The sequence below is a fragment of the Pelecanus crispus genome, chromosome Z (genome assembly GCF_030463565.1).
Source record: "Pelecanus crispus isolate bPelCri1 chromosome Z, bPelCri1.pri, whole genome shotgun sequence".
Classification (NCBI taxonomy): domain Eukaryota; kingdom Metazoa; phylum Chordata; class Aves; order Pelecaniformes; family Pelecanidae; genus Pelecanus; species Pelecanus crispus.
The window spans coordinates 56,090,008-56,110,659 of NC_134676.1; the positions used below are offsets into that span (position 1 = coordinate 56,090,008).

Here is a 20,652-nt window from a genome sequence, read left to right on the forward strand (position 1 = left end):
TGTATACAGAAAGTAGCAATTCTGGCAAGCAGATTTATGATCAAATTATGAACTAAGACAGAATGTTGGAATGCTGTAACTGCTCTTACTTAATACCAGGGAATTTTAGTAGACAATTAAGCAATATGACTACCCTATCCCCAATAAAAGAAAAATATAGGCTTCAGCAGTACGTCTAATCAAATGCAAGCAGTTGAATATAACGTCAGTCTCAAGCAAGTTTTAAAAAGCTGCTTCCTTTCACATAAAAACTGATTGATCGATCCACTGCTCTTTTGATAGACTAGAGCTGAAGTGAGGTCATTGCACAGCTGTACCTAAACCTTACCCGGCCTGGTACAGTTAACCCGGTCTAGCACAGTCATGCTGCAGTCAGTCTTGTGACCTACAAAAAAAGCTTTTTTTTCTTCCATAAGAAAACCAAGTTCATTCCTGGAATAAAAGCTGCAATCCTTTTGTGTGCTTTTTTTCAGTTTTTTATCTAATGACAAGTTTTCCTCACAGGACCCTGGACCCTGTCTTTGCCTGAAACTAATACAGTTAAATATGCATATGGCCATGTAGGCATAAAACATGTCATTAACCTTTATTAAAATTTGGTCAAATTGGTATTGTTGAGGAAATAGTAATACAGCTTGCTAAAAATTTTGAAATGTCAGAATAACTTCCACTTTCAGTAATACAGTGATACAGTGTTTAAATGGCAAGGGATTGCAGAGATCACTGTACAGTAAACTGACCATAATGACCTTTTGAAAGAGATTTCAGTAAATGGGAATATAGTCTCAATTTTACAGCTGTCTCAATTACTCAATTACAGCTAGTATCCATTTTACTGTCGTGATTATTCACCTTTCCAAAGTTGAACAGTGCTTTGGTAAGAAGCTGTGATGCTTTGCTTGTCACAGGAGAGGATCATTTTGATAGAGAAAAAGTCTATTGTTAAATTTAATGAGGAAATGATTTGTTCAATGGACGTGTCTCTTAATCGCTGTTCATCATAAAAAAAAAGCAGAGCTTTTGAGCTGTTCGACAGCTGGAGCTTACAGGAGGCAAATTGGACCTCAGTGTGTTTCAGACAATAAGAACACATTTCTGCAACACTTCTTTCACCTTGCTCTCTGGCTTCCTATAAATATACTTGAGATCAAAGTTACAGACCTTTTCTTCAAGGAGTTGGATAGTCTCTGTCTCCAGAGCACAAACCTTTCTTTCCCCTTGTTGTTGATGTTTCAAAGCAGCCAGGAGCACCACCAGCTGCAGAAGAAATCCCTAACCACAGATTGGAACAGGTACAGTATACATCCAATCTCCAGAGATCCTGTCTACAAATTTTAGCAAGTTTTCTAATAACTAGTGAATTAATTCTACTTACATAGGGTAGCTAATTTGCCTTACATAAAATTTTCCTTAAGAACAGCGAAAGACATATGTCTTGTTTGAAGCAAGCAAGGAGAGAAAAGCTGCCTCTGCTAAATTTGTAGCATCTAATCTGAAGTCAGAGACAAAACTATTGCTCCACAAAATCAGTGAAGTCATTTTTTTCAAATGACTGGCATGTTTTGCCATTAAGATTCGAGAAATGAATCACTTAAACTGGAACCTCAAAAATAAAAAAGGGTGCCCAAATCAGACATAAGCATTAAGATGGCAGTTATTGCTAGAAGTTTAGCTGAATTATAATGTAGCCTACGTACAAGCATCAATCAAAATACTTTTTTATTTCCAAATGTTGCAACTATTACTTTATTAAACTTGATACTTTAGTATCAAATGAACAGGCTCTTCTTTGAAATATGTAGTTACAATATATTATAAAAATCTCCCAAAATATATATAGTGGCTCATAATCTGTGTAAGAAAAAGAATTGTAATCACACATCAGAAGAAGAACACAATAGTTTATGCATTGTGTTTTGCAACTTCATCCAAAGTAGCAGGCTGTATGCATATTCAGCTAATACAAAAATGCTATGTGAATGAAAAATCTGTATTGCAGAAAATTACTTGGGTATACCATATACTGTAACATGTAGAGGTATTAGTGGCTGTTCTAGAAAACAATTTTTTCAGCAAGTGAATTTGGACAGGCACTTCCAAAAGCTGATGATTCTTGCCGGATTGTGTGAGGCAGAATTAAACCTAAATCTTTCAAAAGGGTATAGGTTCACTCAAACCTAGACTAGCTAATTAGGGAAGAAAATGAATGAAACAGAAGTGCCAGCTCAGCTCTGAAAGTACCTTTCGTATCTTTCTGGTCTCAGAAGAGATGAAGGGTTTCTGCATGCGAAATGAAGACATTAAATTGAGAAAGGTCAAACCTGTTCTGTTTGCTTTGTGTCAGGATTAACTTTGTGATTCATGCTTTCAGAGTACATCACAAGAGCAGCTGCACTAAAAAGTACAAACCTTGGAGATGTATTTAATCTTCCTTCCAAGATGTACTTCTGAAATAGATTTTCAGCTGTGCTGAACCTAATAAACCCTATCTAGAGCCATGCAGACATTATCGTATATGCCATTTTCCTAGCTATATTTCGAGTAAATGCTATATAGAGAAATGCAAAATAGAATGCTAATTCATTACTGTTTTATTCATTTAATTCCTAAGGAGCTGAAAGCAATTACTGGAATGGAAATGAAAGTGCATATCTTTACTACATGCTAATAGACAGAAATGAACTTTTCATTTAATAATTCCCCAGTTTATAGCTCTGCCCTGCCTTGACCTTAGGATGCAAAAGGAAATCCCTTCTTTACCACCTTCCCCACCCAAGATTTTTGGCCAGAATGACTCTTGGCTCATTCTGGGAGAAGCTGTAGAAGGAAGAGGACTGGATGAGAGTTAGAACGGGAAGGCTAGGGCAGAGCTTTTTCATCAGGAGCTCAACCATCCTGCAGCAGTCCAGTGTGGCTGTCAGAACTGGGATGCAAATTAGTAACAGATGGCACAACCTTGTTTTCCTCTGGAAATTCCATCAGGAATGATGCCAGTGTAAAAATGGATAAGCCTTACTGCCTTTAACAACTTCCAAAGAGATCCGTAGGTCTCTCAAGCTGCATAAATAAGAAGAATACATTGCTCTTTCTGGCCAAGTACTGTTAAAAACTGGAGCATTTTACCACAATTTTGTCTCAGCAATAAATAAAAAGGTCAGCTCCACTAATGGAGAGCCTTCTAGACAGCTGCACACATTTCAAACCGTATCTTACTTAGTGGTCTGCTTGACATCTCCAGTATAGTCCTGGATATTTAAAAAGACAGGTCAGTAAAATACTACCCAGGCATTCTTTTAAACTCTTTGGCCAGAAAAGCTGCATCTACATCAAGGCTCTCCTAGCGTACCTGCAGTAGTTGGAGTGCCAGTCTGTTACTGAAGATAGAGCAGAAACCTCAGTCTTTGTTTAAGCTGAAGTATGAGTTTTAGTTGCCTCCTATTCCATCTGCAACAGAGTCCTCCTTTTGGGAATACGAAAGTTGCTAACATAAAATCCAGCCCTTCAAACACAGAAGGATTGCTTCTGTGGTTCTGTATAAAAGATCCTGTTGCTTTTCCAGTGGTCTTGTATGAATGAGTCTTTGAAGAGAATTATGCAGGTGAATGATAGGACAAGAGACAATGAGCAGAACAGTATGGTGTAGCAAGCCTAACTAGAGTGTTTGTAATCCTCAAAAATAATTCCAGCCTTTGCCTGAAAAAGACAATTGGAAAAGTCAGAAGCCAAAATGGGATTGAAGGTAGGATGCTCCTGCTGTGAGCACAGTCTGCTGTTCTCAAAGTGGTAATGGTGGTATGATTTACGGTAGCAAAAGTGGTTTTCTTATAGGGGGAATTGAAAGAGAAAAATAGCAGTTGACCTCTGTTAGCAGTAGAAGGAAGTTCTCCATATAATCTGATTTTGATAATTTAAACTTTTTTTTTTTTTTTTAAATATAAGAGATACAAAACCATGGTATCTCTGTACAAATCTACTGGCCTTTAAGACCACACTTCTTGACTAGTAAGGTGTTACAGAACAGTGAGGGAAGCACAAGATGCCATGCCCCTGTAGTTTAAACAGTAGCATGAAGAACAGCAAATTCTTAGTTTATGGAAGTTGACTGAGAAATAAAACTTTAAAATATTTAACTACTGATCTGTGCAGGACAAAGTAAGCATGGCCACCTGAAATCTTACAGAATTTGGGGATGTTTATTTTATTATCATCTCAGAGTGATAGCTGCTGGCAGGGAGCAGACTGTGATATCAGAGATTTAACTTTTTGAAGGAGCCCTGGCTAGCAGCATTCTTTTTGAGAAAAAAGGTTTTGAGACAGCCTTGCTTTTAGTGATCTGCTGTCCCAGGTCACACAGCCTTATGCAGCAGATAAGCCTCACCGGTGCGTGACCTGCCGGTGCAAACACACGGAGAAGTCAGCCTTGCACCTGAACACGCAGGCTAACGCTCTCCGTGGATTACAGCGATTGTGACCAACGTTGGCGTGCCCGCCGCACTGTGACACATCAAAAAGGCAGCACCGCTGCCGTCACCTGCGCGTTCGGGCGCCGGCAGCGGGGATGCGGGGAGGGTGCGGGTTGGCGTGTCGGGTCGTGGGGAAAAGTGGAGGAGGTGGAAGATCCCGAGGGCAGGTGGAGGGAAAGGACCACGCCGATGCTCCGGGGGTACGTGCATGTGCGGCCCGCGTGCCGCCCGCCTGCGTAGGCCTGACTCGCTGACGCGAGGAACGTCACCTCTTGGCCACTGCCAAGCTCCCAGTCTGAACGGGGGCGGGAAAGCTGCAGCCCAGCGAACGACGCCCTCCCGCCCCGCCCGTGCTCCTACCCCGGGCAGGGCCCAGCCGCGCCCCACCCCCCCCCCCCCCGGCGCCTCCCGCAGGCCGCGGCGGCTCCCACCGCACCGCGCCTCGAGGGGCAGCCGGCCGCGCCCGGGCAGCCGCCCCCGGCCCTGCGGCTCCTGCGCCGGCCGCGCCGGGGACCCGCAGCGCGATCGGGCCCGGCCGCCCCGCCCGCAGCGAGCGCCGTGGCCCGCGGGGCGGAGCCAAGCGCCCCCTGCCGGGCGGGAAGGCGAGACCCGCCCCGCCCCGCGGCGGCCGGGGGCGGGGCTTCCCGGGGGGCGGGGCTTCTCCGGGGGGCGGGGCCGGCCGGCCGGCGCCCCGGCTGCCTGCGGCTGCGGGCGGGGGGGGCGGGCTGGGAGGAGGTGGCACCGTGAGGTCATAAATGACGCAGCGCTCCCGGAAGCAGCCTGGAGCGGAGGGAACGGCGGCCGAGGAGGCGGCCTCCTGCCGCTGCGCTCGGTAGCTTGGCGGGGCCGCCGCGCTCCCCTCCCCTGCCCTCAGCCTCCGCCGCCACCCCCGCCCGGCCGCCGGGCAGCGCCGGCCGGGGCCATGTCGCTCTTCCAGTCCGCACTGGACTTCCTGGCGGGTCCCGGCTCCCTGGGGGCCGCCAGCCGCGACCAGAACGATTTCGTGGGGCAGACGGTGGAGATGGGCGACATGAAGCTGCGAATCAAGCGGGTCATCGCGGAAGGTGAGAGCGGGCGGCGGCGGCAGGCCGCGCCCGGGGCCGGGCCGGCGGGGCGGGGCGGACCCCGCCGCGGCGGGGCTGGGCTGGGCTTCCCCGCGGGCCCCGGGGCTCCCGCTCCCCTTGCCCCCTCTCCCCTCTCTCGGCCGGGAGGGCTTCCGCCCCGGCAGGCCGCGCCCTGCCGGGGAGGCCTTGCGAGGGGGAGCGGGCGGCGGGGCCGGCCGGGACCGGGGCCGGGGCCGGCCGCTTCCTGCTGCGCGGGCAGCCGGCCGCTCCGAAGGGCTTGTTGCCTCCTTGCCTCTGCTCTAATTCGGGGTCACGGGTGCTCCGCCTTAATGCAAGTGCCACGGCAGGCGAGTGGCGAGGGCCGGGTGCAGGAGCAACACTTACTGCTCTTGCTGCTAGCCCGCCCTGGGAACACCCCTGGAGAAGGCAGTGTGTTGAGCGGCCGCTAATTCACTTGCGTTATGGTTTAGAACACTTTCACCACGTAACACAGATCTCAGAGGAGTTTGTGAGCTACCGAGCACCTCGTGGAAATAGCGGATGGCATATATGTTTTTTAAAAAATTACGATGTATAATATTATCCCCAAGGGGCAAGTTTGCCGCTGCGGTTTTGGGTTGTTTGGAAAACTCTGAAATGCAGGAAAATACGTTAACTCTAAACACAGATGTTAGGAGGCTGATCTCATTCTCTATATGGCCTTTGCTGGAGTACAGGAATTAAATGTATAGCAGGGGTATGCCTGGATGGTTTTCGGTTTCAGTGCATTTTTGGGTGGGCATCTTGGCACACCACTTGCCAGTCTGTTTTAAAGTAGGTGCTATGTTTGGTGTGTGCAAATTACTTAGAAATTAGCAGAAATTTGGATCTTACAGTGCTTGTGGTCAGAGGAATTACTCTATTTCTTCAAATGGAAGAGATATTGAAAGCTTGTCTCAGAAGACTCAAATGTGAATTTGTCCATATTAATGCAGTTACATAATTCATTAACTTTGTACAGGTGGTTGATGTTATTTAGGTTAAATACCCCAAAGCTCTATTCAGAGCTCCTTTTCGTTATTGAAGTTATTTTCTGTAGTTGCTTCATGTAATTGTCTCCTATTTAAGTGGTTTTATAAATAGATTCACTGGGTTTTTTTCTGAGTATTTTTTTTTGTTGAAATCTTAGTGATCAGGATGGAAGAAAAATTTGATTCTTCAAGATTAGCTACTTAGTTAAACTTACAAAAATTTGCTTGTGTAAAACAACAGGACATTGGTCATCATCACTGTTTTATATTCTTAAGGGCACATAAGTTGTTACTTTAATGTCTGAGCACTTTTGGTGTATGATCTCAGACAAAACCTGGCAGTTTTTTAGGTAGTAAGCTGCATTTAAAACAGTACTAAATGTCAAGTCCTATTCTGCCCTCAGTCTTTACTGGCAGCTTCTTTACAAAAGATCCATTCAGAGTTGTGAGTGAAATGTAAGCACTCAATATGATGTGACTGCAAGGTGAATGCTAAATGAACTGGCTGGTGCTGCTGATACTGTGACATTCCTGCCAGGAGTGACCATGGCAGTTTGCAGAGAACAGCAAAGGAAAGGAAGGGCAGAAAGCTATGTTTGAGATGTATTTGCTGTTTAGTTCTTGGTTCTGAAACAAGTATTTCATGCTTTACTTTACCAGCAGCCTAATGTTCCCTGGGATCTGACACAGGCTTTCTAAAATGTCAGGGGAAGTGTGCCAGGTTACATGATTTAAAGCAAATGGGGACATGCTTTATGTCTAGTGGTCTTGAGAATTTATCTGTAACCACCACTTTGTGTTCCACATTTGTCTCAGTATTATGATTTTATTTCAAGTTGTTTTCTCTGGATTTCACTAACTGAAATTGGGCCTAACTGTTCTCTTTTGCTAGAAAGTAAGACTTTCTAAACTAACATAGCTGGGCTAAAGCAGCCCTTTGGGTATATTCAGTATAAATATAAAAGTCCCAGCCTCTCCTGCTGTCTTCAGACTTTAATTTAGAATGTTTCTTCCTTTAGCATATAACTTATTTTGTTCCTAAAATTGAATTTATCTTTGAGCTGTGGACCTGTGTTTGACACCTTCTGATACATGCTTGCATAACTGTGGCTTATAAGCATTCACTTCCATGCTTACAAATACAGAATCTGTTTTTCTTCTAAATGAGTCCTTTCATGCCAAATTCCCTACTAGAAAGTCAAGTGCTACTTTCTGAATGTAGATTTCAAATCCATGGTGAACTACATGTGATCCGCCAGTGCACAGATAGCTTTTTCTGTAAGATCATGCAGTCTGCTTTGTTTTTAGTTGATGTGAACAGAGTCCATGGATTAGTGTCATGTCATATCATATGGCAGCACAAGCTCAGTTGTTCTTGCACGCTGCAACTCTTTCCAGCTCTGTACTGTGCTGCCCGTCTGTGTTGGTGCAAATACATGTTTGGCCATGCTGTAAGCCAAGACATCAGCTGCACAGTTCACTTGGACATGTTTCCCCGTTCATTTTGCAGAGGTGCTGTGCTAGGGGTAGGACCAGGCTGACTGCAAACGTGCTGTGCTGCTGCAGGAAGCTGAGAGCAACCCGGGGTGGGGACGGGGCGGTGATGATCTCTAGCACTGATACTACCTCCAAATGCACGAACAGACTATGTGTGTCACAGGATGGACTGAGTGCTCCTAGAACATGGTCTCCTGTATTTTCTACTTGCATGTTTCAGTAGCTCGCTGCAGTTAAGAAATTTTCGAGGAAATGGGTTGGGGCCTTTACATTTAATCCCTACTTGCCCCTGATGTGATGCTTGCTTCAGCAGGTGTCATGGTTCTTTTGGGTCCTACAGTTAAGGTGCGGACTGCCACACAGTTCTAATTAAGTAAAATAGTCACTGATTGCATACCTAACTAGTAATTATTAGTAAATGTGACTATCTCACACTTTTGTGACAGAGGGCATTCTCTTGTATGGCTGTGAGTATTCTGTACTTGTCTCCATCACAACATGGGCATCTGCGTACACATTGTCCAGCTCCATGTTATAAGAGTTCTCCAAATGCTTACTAGCATGTTTGGTTTTTATAGGTTTAGCTGAGGGTGGCTTAAACTGTAGTCTCTGTCACATCCCTTGCTGTTCATGTGAATGGCATGTGCATTTTTATGCTGACTTTTTTGCTTCTTCAGTTGACATCCTGGAGTGTACTTCCCCTTTGTTCAGGAATGTCAATGTTCCTGTATCAGTCTGTACCAGATGGTTGAGGGTCTGAGATGGTCCTTACTGAGTCAATGATTGACATAGCCTGCAGATCTGACCTTGGGGGAGAGTGGGGAGAGCAGGTGGCCACAGCAGGCTGAACAGTAGTTTTCAGAAATTTCTTGTTTCTTGCTCCTGAAAGCTGCCATATTTGCACAGACAACCTTGCAAATTTGTTTTTCAAATGCTAGACCCTGCTGGCTTTCATTTTTGCCTGTGTTGGACAAAGTGTCTCTTCTGCTAGACCTTATGTTTGTTTACCTGCTAATGGTGACAAAGATGATGGACAAGTAAATATGGGAAATTTCTTGATCTCCATCTACAGTGTAGAAGGAATAGAACCTGGTCACTTCACTGTCACAGTATTTGTTGAGAGAGACTGCCGGTGCCAAAGATGGTCAATGAATTACAGGAACTTGTTCCTCAGTTCTGTCTAGTAATGCTACTCCAATGAGGGGGTAAACTGATATGAGAATAGCATGTTCCATGACATGCGCTGTCAAGTTCCAAAATGACAAAGAAAGTTGAATTTTTTGAGAATTGTGAATTGTACTGTTGGAATAGCTTTGGTAGCTAGGTAACTGAAGAGAGTCCTCTTTGCTGTATTGAATGAATGTTTAATGAAATATTGCTACCTTTAGAGCACAAATGAAAGGCAGGATGATAATTTGGTAGCTAAATAAGATATTGACAAAACTGCTTATGTGCTTAAAAATTAGTCAATCTTTAAATATATCATATTTTTCCTTGACCCTTTTTTGTAAAAGCAGCTAGCTGTTGCATTGACGGAGTAGCAGAAACAGTTACAGCAGTTCATAAATTATTTTATATCTCTTGTTGACAAAGTGAAAATAGAATATATAAAAATAGAGAACCTTTATTCTGGAGATCCTTCTGTAAAATAGAGAACAAAACCTGATACTTTTAAATCTCTTGTAAGGTTGAAAGGATAAAGGGATCTTATGCAAGTTTTATGTTACATGTTCGGTTAGATTAGGTAATGCTTTTAAGGGGTTTTAGTGTGTTAAAAAACAGTTGACAACTTCACTAGTAGTTCCTACTGCCACTCAATGCATAATGCAATATCCCTACAAATACTCCACTGCCAGTAAGTGAGACTTTAATTTATTTCTTGAGTACTGCTGTTGACAGTCTCTAAACAAGAGCTGAAGCACCCTGATCTAGCAGCTTTCCAGTTCATGTTACCTTTAATGTAGATGTAGAGAAGTTTTCCAACATGAAGCAGAACATTGCTGTCTTTTTAAAGCCAGTGTTTCCTGGGTATAGCAGTTCCTGCTTGCAGGGGAGCTCTGAAAGTTTCAAGGTGTTCTACCTCTCCACTTCTCAAGGTTGTGGAAAAAAGTCCAGATCTTTGAGTTTGAGCCATGCTTAATTTTTGAGGCAGTTTTGTCTTGTTATTAGGACTTTGCAGTTGACACAAATGCATGACTGGACTTCAAACAATGTGCTTATGAGTGCTTGGCAACAGTGATAGAGCATCCTTTCTGTTTTGAGTAAGGATGTTGCTTGTACTCTGGTGGAAGAGAGTCTGTCTGCTTTCAGGTAAGATGCCCTGTAACAGTCTAGGCTAGAATAATGGTGTTTCAGTCAAGTTGTAATTGAAACATGAGCAACTCAAAATTGATAGGGAGACAAATTTGGTCAGTATTTGGGAGGGGAGCGAATAAGTCATATTGGGTAGTTATAAACAGGAAGTTATTCACACCATCCCTTTCTCATGACTAATTAAGTGTGTAATGAAACAATGCATTACAGTAGCAAGCAGTTTTACATTGTGGTTGATGTCCCTATTTTGATGCTTCACTAACTGACAAGTAGGAAAACTGTCATTTCACTGTAAATGGTTTGTCTGAAAAAAACAGTGAAAATGAGAAAAACAGGGACAGGAGAAAAAAAAGAACAGTTTTAAACCCAATTTGATTTATAGTGCAGTGAACTTATTTGATATTACGTGATGACTAGGTTTAACTTGAGGGAGAAGGCAAATCTCTTGGTTGGAAAAGAAATGGTCTTCTAGTCTTTAAGAGGGTGATGAAGTACTAACAGGAACAATGCCTGTGGGCTGTGGTGGTATAAGGATGAGTGTGGAGTGCTCACTATTAAAGCAAATGAGGTGGGGTTAGTTCCTAATGCAAAGGACGTCATCAGATGGTCTCAATATGGGCCAGGAAGGGGAGGCTGGCAAACCTTGTGCTCTAGTGTGTTTCTCTGGGTCTGCTATGGGGTGAGACTGATTCCAGGACTGGCTGTTGTACTTTGGCTACTCCATTTTCATGATTTGGTGTGGTGCTCTATAGTGAACCAGTTATGTGTAAGTTTATGTCTACAGAAAAGAAAGAAAACCAGTTTTTTTCTGCCATAATTTCTGTGGCAGAAAATAATAATCTGAGACCATTTTTGGGATCTTGGGCTGTGTTCTGAAAATGAGACTATGTCGTGGTTTAGCCCCAGCCAGCAACTGCTTCAGCAGTGAAAAACTTGTCTCTTGGGGCAAGAGCTTGGATGGGTGCATACATATATACACACTGGTAACCTGTATGGGGAAAAGCTAAGATGATTTTGCTGGTATAAAAAGCTTCAGAAAAGTGACTTAAAACCACCTACAGATATTTACATAAGTGGACATAACAAGTGAAAACACTCCAAATAAAACTACATTCTTTCTGCACCCTTAGGAAAGAAACCAAAGCAGTCTTTCTACTCTTAACTTTCATTTCCTCATTTGCCTCAGTTGGGTCTTCTCTACAGGTGTTTGTTCATACAGGTATGTTGATGTAGGGGTGTGATCCTTGACTGACATGGCTGTATTGACTGTGAAATCCTTGGTGTGGTTGTAGTTGAACAGGTGAAACCAGGTTGGTTTTTTTTTTTTTCATTTTTGCACATTATATTGCAATCTACATTGGTTAGGGGCCTGGAGTAAAGGAGAAGTTTTGCCAGTAAAGCTGTCCTTACTTAGGGTATATTAGAACTGTTTTAATAGATGAGCTCTACAAGGAAGACAGCATCAAACCCTAAATGAAACTGCTTTTAATAATGAAGCAGTAAGACTAATTTTGCCTTTTGTGAAAGAATTGTTTTCACCAATAACAGATGGTTTTAAAAAAAATAAAAGTACCTTCACAACTTACCTCCTTTGGTATCCCAGAAAATCCATAGATTTAAAACTAGTATCAGCTGTAGTGCTGCAGTAGTAGTGAACCGATCACCACTTGGAACGAGCAGTGTTATATGGAACTGAATTGTGTTCAGTTGAAACAATGAAATGACAGAATGAGAAACGTAAAACTGATGTTTTGACAGGGGTATAGCTGTAAAGGATGAGGTTAGCAGCCATAGCAGTGAAATTCTCTATGAAATGGGTGCAATGAAATAGGAATTTAACCAAGCATGATACTTCTGTTTGGAGTTCCGAAAAGTTTAATGAACTTAACTTGGTGCTTAGCATTTCAGTACTTGATTTTAAGGTATAATTGCTGAAGTAAAAGTGCATCTTTTAAGCTACTTGTGTACTTTCAAGCTATCACTATTTGATGGATTGATGGAGTTTCTCCCTTCAGCTTACTTTTCTAATACCTCTGTATAAATTGTGAGATCCTACTGCATAACTATTGCTAGGATATCTGGTAAGTCATGCCACCATTGAAATGGCCTTAAAGAAGACTCTCTTCATTACTTTTCCTTTTGTTAACCCATGCTATGAAAATGTAGTAATTAAATCAAGTATTTTGCTAATACACAAGTTGAGTCTGGCCAGCTTTAAATTTAACCTCAGCAAAATCTTAGTTTGGACACTTTGTATGCAAATTTCACTGGATTTCCAGAGAAGGTGAGTTATGCTTCACTTAAAGTCAAATAGCTGTGCTTTAAACAAAGCAGAGCTTGTATTAACTTCTTCTGGTAACAAGAATTTATAATTTTTAGATGGCTTGCATTGCTCAACATGTTCACTTGTACTTGTAGTCCAAAATGAACATTTACAATTTTCAATGAGTATTGAAACTTACAACCAGCATATGTTTTAAAGTAGTTATGAAGCTGCATATAAAATTTCTTTAGATTCCTAGCTAGCAATTAAGAGGACTGAAATGAATTTTTTTGGTTGGAAATGTGATTCTTTTAAACGCAGCAAAAATTACTCAAACTTCAGAAGCCTTTCTGAGGTGGTTGTAATATTGTGATTCTGAGTGTTAAAAAACCCAGGCTTTTTCACCAAGAAGTGAACTTGTGTAGTTCTCCTACATGTGGTTGAGTTTTAGGCATGAATTTCAAGATTATTTGTGAACTGACAGAAAATTTCAGGGCAACTGTGAATGTCTAGAGTTTTGGGAGAACTCACACAACTGTGTGATGTTCAGCACTTCTGTGAAAATTTAAAATGTATCTTTTTTTTTTTGAAGACCTACTATCATCTTTTTTTAGTCAGGTAAACTAATTCCTCCTTTTACTCCTTTGTACTCAGTGACAGGATTAAGCTTAGTGATAATGTGCGACTTCGTCTATGCTGTAAGCATTCATGGAGAAAAGAGTTTCTTCAAGGAAGAGCTTGTAGGAAAGCTTATCAGACCAGTTGAAATAGTTGGAAAGGTAGCAATGCTTTTAGGGGCCTTCTTCAGAATTTGGATCAGCTTGGTTGGTAATCAGATATGTGCTTGAAAACAGTAGATTGAATTGATTTGATGAGTTAATTCTGATGCATAGGTGCTTTCACCTCTGTAATTTCCAGGAGGGCATTTGATGCATTTGCATGAAGCATAATTATATTTTGGAGTGTATGTGTATCGGTAGGTCTATGGACATTTGTATTTATAGAAGTACTAGCAAGGTGTATGCTTGAAATGCAGGGTACGCTTGCCGCATTCCAGCCCTGGTAGAACCCTGGGCAGTGTACAGAGCTGAGCTGAGCTTGCAGAATAACTGTTCTGTAATCTGGGGTGCTTCTGTCACTATTTTGCTTGAGTACCTTCCAGAAAACTAAGTGTGCAGTAATTTTGTGTGCTAGAAATTTGTGCTGACCCAAACCCCTAATTTTGTAATCGAAGCATGTATTTTCAAGATGCAGCTTGCTGGGTTATTAGAATAAAATCAAAGAAGTATTTATCAAGATGAATGTAAAGACTTTCTTCTGTAGAGCCAGCAGTACTTTCACTGTGTAGAAGGTCTGTGGGATCTGTGTAGGACAAACACACAGAGGCAGTAGCTCTGCTACAGTGACGGGTGTACACTCATGTAGGGGCAACTCACTGGGACAGTGGGCTCTGAAACCTGGGCCATGCCCCGGGTGTGAATACGGAACTGGTTGGGAAGAGCAGTCAAAACCCATGGTTTCTCAGCACCCAGCTTCAGTGGACGGATGACTCGCAGATTATCTTGGTTGTTTTACCAGCTCTATGAAGTCTGGAAACAGAAGTCACAACTGGTCAGCACTGTCCAGAACCATGTTTTTCTTGCATATGTTCTCATTCAGAAAGGAGCAAAGTGTCTTCAGGTAATGCTCTTAAGATGGTGGTAAGAGTGGACTTCATTCTGCCTCCAGCCTTTGTCCCATCAGTTCCCAAAATGCTGATGGCAATTGCTGATCAGAACATTTGCGCTGGGAGTTTTAGAAGAGCTAAAGGAACTGCTATTGTGGGAAGTACGGAACCTGATTTTACAGCATGAATCAAAGTAAATGGAGAAGTGCAGTGCATGCATGAGTAATGTATGGTGGGACTGAACTGCAGCCCTTGCTGTCTGTCATCTTTGGTATTCTCACTGATTCTTTAACTCTTCTGTGTTGCACTAGTTACTGTCTTTTGCTTGTTCTCCCTGCAGCTGGGATCTTGGTTTTGCTGTTTTTGTGTGTAATACCCCTTTAGATACCAAAAACAAAGGCAATATCCAGGGGCCTGTCATTTATTCATTTCATGTTGTGGATTCTACTGGCAAAGTCACAAGATGTGCAGGCAGTACCATTCAGGAGTCTTGGAGAATACTGTGATGGTCAATTGCCTTATAAAACTTCTGAGAGCACTTCTTGAAAAGCTTAGTATTTGATTGAATTGCAGAAAGCAAATACTGTGTTCACTTCAGCCTGATGTTAATATTCCTTATCCACAGAGAAGGTATTGGGTACTAATGTAACTGTACTGATTCAGATCCTGCATCTTTTTAAAAAAAAAAGTGCCTTGGCAACTTGTTTCTTGTCTGTGGTGGTTCATTCTTTAGTTATGTTTAGTTTAGTTAACTAAACATAAGTTTAGTTAGTTTAGTTTAGTTAACTCTTAGCCTTTTTGACCAGTAAAATTTTGTAGTTCACTGATGTCTTCTGTGCTTATTCTCCAAATTATTGCTAGAGAGAACATTGCTATGTAGTTCAATGAAAACAGAATTTATATTAAAGGAGTAGAAAGGCAAATCATTGAAGCTTGTCACTTTGGCTGTTACTCTACTAGAGATACTCTGCAATAGACGGAGAGCATATTTGTAACCACAAGGACAACACTGTCAGAAGAAATGGAAGTGATTTGAGGATCTTTAAAATGGAGTAGAACTGTACAAATATGTTCTTTTGATACAATTAGATTAACATAATTAGCAATTGAGGAAACTTAGCAGACCTGTAACTTTTTCTCAGTCTTTTTTGCTTTGCACAGTGTTCTTGTAGTACGGAATGACAAACTGCAATTTAGTAAGACCATCACCATTATTGGAAATGTGTGCTTCAGTGGTTGTAAACGCTTTCTGCTTTCAATATGAAGCTTGAAGCATGGTAATTATCCTAAAAGTGTAAGGAGGTGTATATTTAACATTTTATTTCCCTTGGTTATTGCTATTTTTATAGGCAGCCTAACAGTGTAAGACCAGTGTAATGTAAAAACAGTGTAATGATTTGATTAAAATCATTAGGTAATATTGGCTGTACTGAATCTTGGTTTTATAAGTACCTGCATTAAAAAAAAAATGCTTCATAGGAAGTCTGTATATGCAGACTAACAAAATGCAGGAAAGCAATAAAGTCAGTGTGGTTCTGGCATGTATAAAAGGAAGAGAATATTTTAGCTTTTGTGTGTAGGTTACCCATACTCTTGGCAAGCCACTGAAAAATATGCATACTTCTTACATTCAGAAAAGCATCTAAATTCATGTATTAGCTCTGGTAGACTAAAAAGAATGATTTACCTGAATGTTGAATTTCAAACTGACTTAATATGCCTTCTTCTTGTAGGTGGTTTTGCTTTTGTCTATGAAGCTCAAGATCTTGGAAGTGGCAAAGATTATGCTTTAAAGGTAAAATGAATTTACTTCACTATGGTTTATAAGGTCTGTCTTGTTCTTTGATGCTTTAGCACGACAGTTAATTCTGGATGTATGCCACTGAACAAGTAATTTGGAAAAAATCCAGAATGATAAAGTGGTGTTTGTAGCACACTGTACCTGTCTTAGAACAGTCATTCCTGTTAGGAGCCAGCGCTTTATACTTGGATGCCAAAGATGGGAGTTGCTCTATTAGGTACTACTGCTGTTTGTCTTCATTTGGTCTAGAAATTCATGACCCTGCCCCATGTATTTTGTTGCATGGGTAAGAACCACCTTTCCTAGATAGCTGAAGTAGGGTACAGGAATAGTTTCACTCCTGAGAAGCAGATTTAGCCTACTGGTTAGACTACCTTTGTACTTCCAGAGTAAGTTTCATCAATATTAAAAATAATGCTCCACACTTTGACTCATTGATCAAACATTCAGCTTGGCACTTTTCAGAGACACTCCTCTGGATTCTTGTTTTCCTGAAGCCTTACAATAATCATGTAGCAGCTGAAAAACTGAAGTGTTGTGGAAAGGACAGTAAAGTAATTTACTTTGCCATATTTTGCTGCAAAAAAAAGATCATGTCACTTGTGTTCACCACAAAATGGCTTCATTTTTGGAGTAGGGATGTTCTGTGGCTGTGTCAGTACGAAGACATCTATCTTGGAGAGAAAGTGAAAAGGGTAGTAATATGAGAGGTTGGAGAGGTAAGATGGCATTATACCACCAGTAATGACTTGGTCTGGCTTTTTCCTTTTCATACCACATCCTACAGTAATAAAACATGTGACCACACCCATATAGTATGTGTGTTCAAAATGTCATCTAGAAGTAGCCCCATTTAAAATAAGATAAAAGGTGAACCATTACTGTACTTCCTCTGTTTTGTAAAACTAGTACTTTTGTAGCAAATGCTCAGATTGATTCTAGTCAAATGTTGACTCCAAATCCAAGTGACACTGGAAATAGTCATGCTTGGTTTTGCTGTTGATTACTCAGATACCATTGAAAAAGTTGGGCTACATAATTTGGGGAGGTTTTGGTTGGAGTGGGTTGAAGGTAGTTCCTAAAGATTTGAGGCAAAAGCTGAATCTTTCCTTGTCAGTGCACAATGCTGTAGCTGGGAGACTTCAGTGTTTTATACAACAGAAAGGTGTCAGAGCAGTTACCTTGAGTGTCAAAGGTTACAACTGCTTGGTTATCACTAATCCTGAACAGTATAGGTAGCTGGAATACTGGGTGCTATATTTATGGCAGTATGTCCAAATGTACAATAAGCCTGCTTTGTTTACTGTCCCATCACAGTTCCTTAGGTTTTTGACTGTAGCTTATCCTTTGTTCTGAAAAAAAATCTGTGCACTGTTTTTCTGTAAGTTACTGTAATAACTATATCATCTCAATTATTCTGTTTTCTGACAGCGATTATTGTCTAATGAAGAAGAAAAGAACAAAGCCATCATTCAGGAAGTTTGTTTTATGGTATCCTTTTCTGGAACATATTTTAACGTTTTGATTTAATTGCCTGATATCAAACATTTCTGAGAAATGGAGAACTGCTTTACAGATTTAGTTCTTTCCATGCCACACACTGCTTAAGATGACTGACATCCTGAGGAAGGTCTGGGTTCCTGGTTTGTCATGACTCTGACACCAACATCCAGCAAATTCAGTTCTTCAAAAACTGCAGGAATTTAATGTGTGCAGATAACTTTTGTAGCTAGTGTAGACTTTGTTGTACTTCATCAGGCAAGAAGTGAAATTCTTATTTGGGCTTTCTTGCAGTCCTGTGACTATGGTCAAGAGACCTTTTGACTATTCAGATGATACTTAGATCTTATGTAGGCTTCCCTCACATACATTGGATTTATTGCCTTTTTGACTACTCAAAACTTTGCTTTTACTCTGTGTTTCTTAATTTCTGCCTCAGGCGTCTGGCTTTAAAAAATAATACTGAATATTAAGGAAAGAATTTCAGTAGAACACATGCATCAGAAACAAAAGCAGATGTTTCTCAGCGTTGTTGCTGTCCTTTTCATTTTCAGTGATGTTAGATGGTAGGGTATAATGTAATCTTGGAGTGTTTTCAGTCCTTGGCTGTAGTAAACTCAGTATTTGCTCCCCAGCATCTGCTCTAAGACTGTCAGTTTGTTTCAAGAGTCAGAGAGTAGCTGTGGTATGCTGTCGTTTTGTTTACCACTCTGAGTATTCAGCTTCACTTTGAGTTACTAGGCAAAACCACTGATCTTAAGCTACTCAAATATTTAGTTTTATGATTACTGAACTGTTTGGCAAAATCTTACACTAAACAAAGTTCACTAGAAGTACACTTGCAAAGAATGGACTACTGTAGCACTATACATTTTCTAGCTACTCTGACTGTATCTTGCCAGGCGTAAAGAACTGAATGTTCTTTGGATGTTTTTTCACAGCTCAGGCTCATTAAAGCACATGCACAACATGAAAGTTAACTGTTGCTAACTTCACAAGATATAACTGTGAAATGAAATGAATTCCTGCAGGTCTGAGTAAAAGGTTGTAAAGAGATGCATAAGATATAAAATAGTACTTTGAATTCATTCTAATTTGGTGGATCCAACTTGCCCTTTTTTTATAGCTTTGTTGTACTTACAATGTCTTTGCTTTTTTCTTTTCAGGCTTGCCGAATGCATCTTGTCAATAGTGTGTGTTTGTCTCGTAGGTATGAGTCTCAGTATATGACCACGTTGATGCACATCAGGGACAACATGAACAGGCATAATGCAATGTAACTTCCACTGGCAGGAGTTGAGATCACTTACATTTTAATCCCCTTTACATAGTTCAAAAATTATACCTTGAAGTTTTGAAATGGAAGTGAAACATGACACAGGTTTTAATATGAAGAATTACTACTATAATGATGGGAGGATAAGTTCCTCGGTCTTTTAGAGCTTTTATTTGTTTTGAACTTTATTTTAATTAAAATTAAAACATAACATACGTTGGAAAGACAAGTGTTGATACAATAGCCCTTTCTTGATCAGCCAGCTAGAGAAGCAGCTGATAATTAAAAGGTCTTGTGCTTGTGCTAATGCCTTGCAGTTATTGTCAAAAGACATAAAGAAGTAACTAGGCCCGTTACAAAGTCCACTTTCCTCAGAGCCTTAATCACAAGGACCTTTTTAATGTTTTATTTTGGGGTTTTATTATATTACCTTCAGTGGCTTCCCTTGAAGTCTGGTTTTTTTTAGCTGAGGCATGGATTTCCCTGTTCTGCTTAATATTTTAATTGCAGCTGTAATGCTCTCAGTGGTTTTAAGCTAACATTTCAATGAGGTGTCTGTGAACTGCTGTATACGATAGCATCAATAAAATTGGCAGTCGTCTTCCTTGAACATATTACCTCCAGAAAAAACTTTCAGGTCACCCCAACATTGTCCAGTTCTGCTCTGCTGCATCTATAGGAAAAGAAGAATCAGACACAGGACAGGGAGAGTTTCTTCTGCTTACAGAACTGTGTAAAGGTAAACTTCATATCTTTTCCCAGCAGTGCACTTTGCTTCTGACAGCTGTTTTGCACAGGTTGCTTCACAGCTTAGAAGCTTTGAAAGCCTCTTATAGGTAGCATAGTTCAGGGGAGCTAGAGTTCAGCCTCATCTTTTATAGGATAAGGATCATGTTCTTTGAGACTACAGTTCACCCTCATCTTAAATATGGGATAATCATTAAGTTCTTTGTGTTTGAGGCTAGTCAGAGGAAGGAAGAGGAGGAATAGTTTCTTAGAGTACCATTTTCTTTGGCATTGCAGTCAGTGTGGATTTGCCATTTTCAGAATATCCATCTAATATTACAACTCAAGACTAAATCTTTCTTGATGAGAAAAGCAGTTGTCTATTCATGCCAAGTGTTCAGAATTTGTGGTGTTCTGTGTGTGCTTATGTGAATTGCTCTGATTTCCTGCAGGACAGTTGGTGGAATTCTTAAAGAAAGCAGAATCCAAAGGACCCATCTCCTGTGACACAGTTCTGAAGATCTTTTATCAGACCTGCAGAGCGGTGCAGCATATGCATAAACAGAAGCCTCCTATTATCCACAGAGATTTAAAGGTGTGTTACAATGTTTAAATAAAGGCTGAATTTTTAAACAGCAAAGGAGCCTGTTGGGCTGAATCAGTGTTAAGGCTGTTGATCAAATACAGTGGACACTCTTGAGCATAATGCTTACACATACTGTCTTGCCAAGGCTGCTGGACATCAGTGAAGGTCACTGCTGAAATACTTGAATCTCTTCAACATCTTTTCCTTGTGCTTGTGGTGTTAGTACTACTTGCATCTGAGCAAGCTGACAGAAAAGTAGTGTATCATGGTTTGCTGATTAAGTTAGTCTTCAAGTAGTTTGCTTTTGATAAAATAACCAGTTATGACTTGTGAGTTGCGGTTTTGGGGTGAGCAGGTTTTCTAAATAGAAGAGGTAAAGCTTTGAAGGAGAGAAGGCAATGTTGGTTTCTCTGTGAAAGATTACATAGCCTTTGACAATGTGTAGCAAGCTGTTTGTTTTAGAACTAACAACTTGCCTTGCATTTTA

At 41.1% G+C, this 20,652-nt stretch overlaps 1 protein-coding gene across 4 annotated transcripts in view; it reads left to right on the plus strand.

Moving 5' to 3' along the window:
• Positions 1-5,385: 5,385 nt before the first annotated feature.
• GAK (cyclin G associated kinase) overlaps positions 5,386-20,652 on the plus strand; it is a 73,233-nt gene continuing 57,966 nt past the window's right edge. For all 4 annotated transcript variants that reach the window (XM_075727075.1, XM_075727076.1, XM_075727077.1 and 1 more), the window contains exons 1-5: positions 5,386-5,527; positions 16,010-16,071; positions 17,509-17,568; positions 19,478-19,592; positions 20,032-20,174. In XM_075727075.1, the coding sequence (XP_075583190.1) occupies positions 5,386-5,527; positions 16,010-16,071; positions 17,509-17,568; positions 19,478-19,592; positions 20,032-20,174 (522 nt within the window). The remainder of the gene's footprint in view (positions 5,528-16,009; positions 16,072-17,508; positions 17,569-19,477; positions 19,593-20,031; positions 20,175-20,652) is intronic.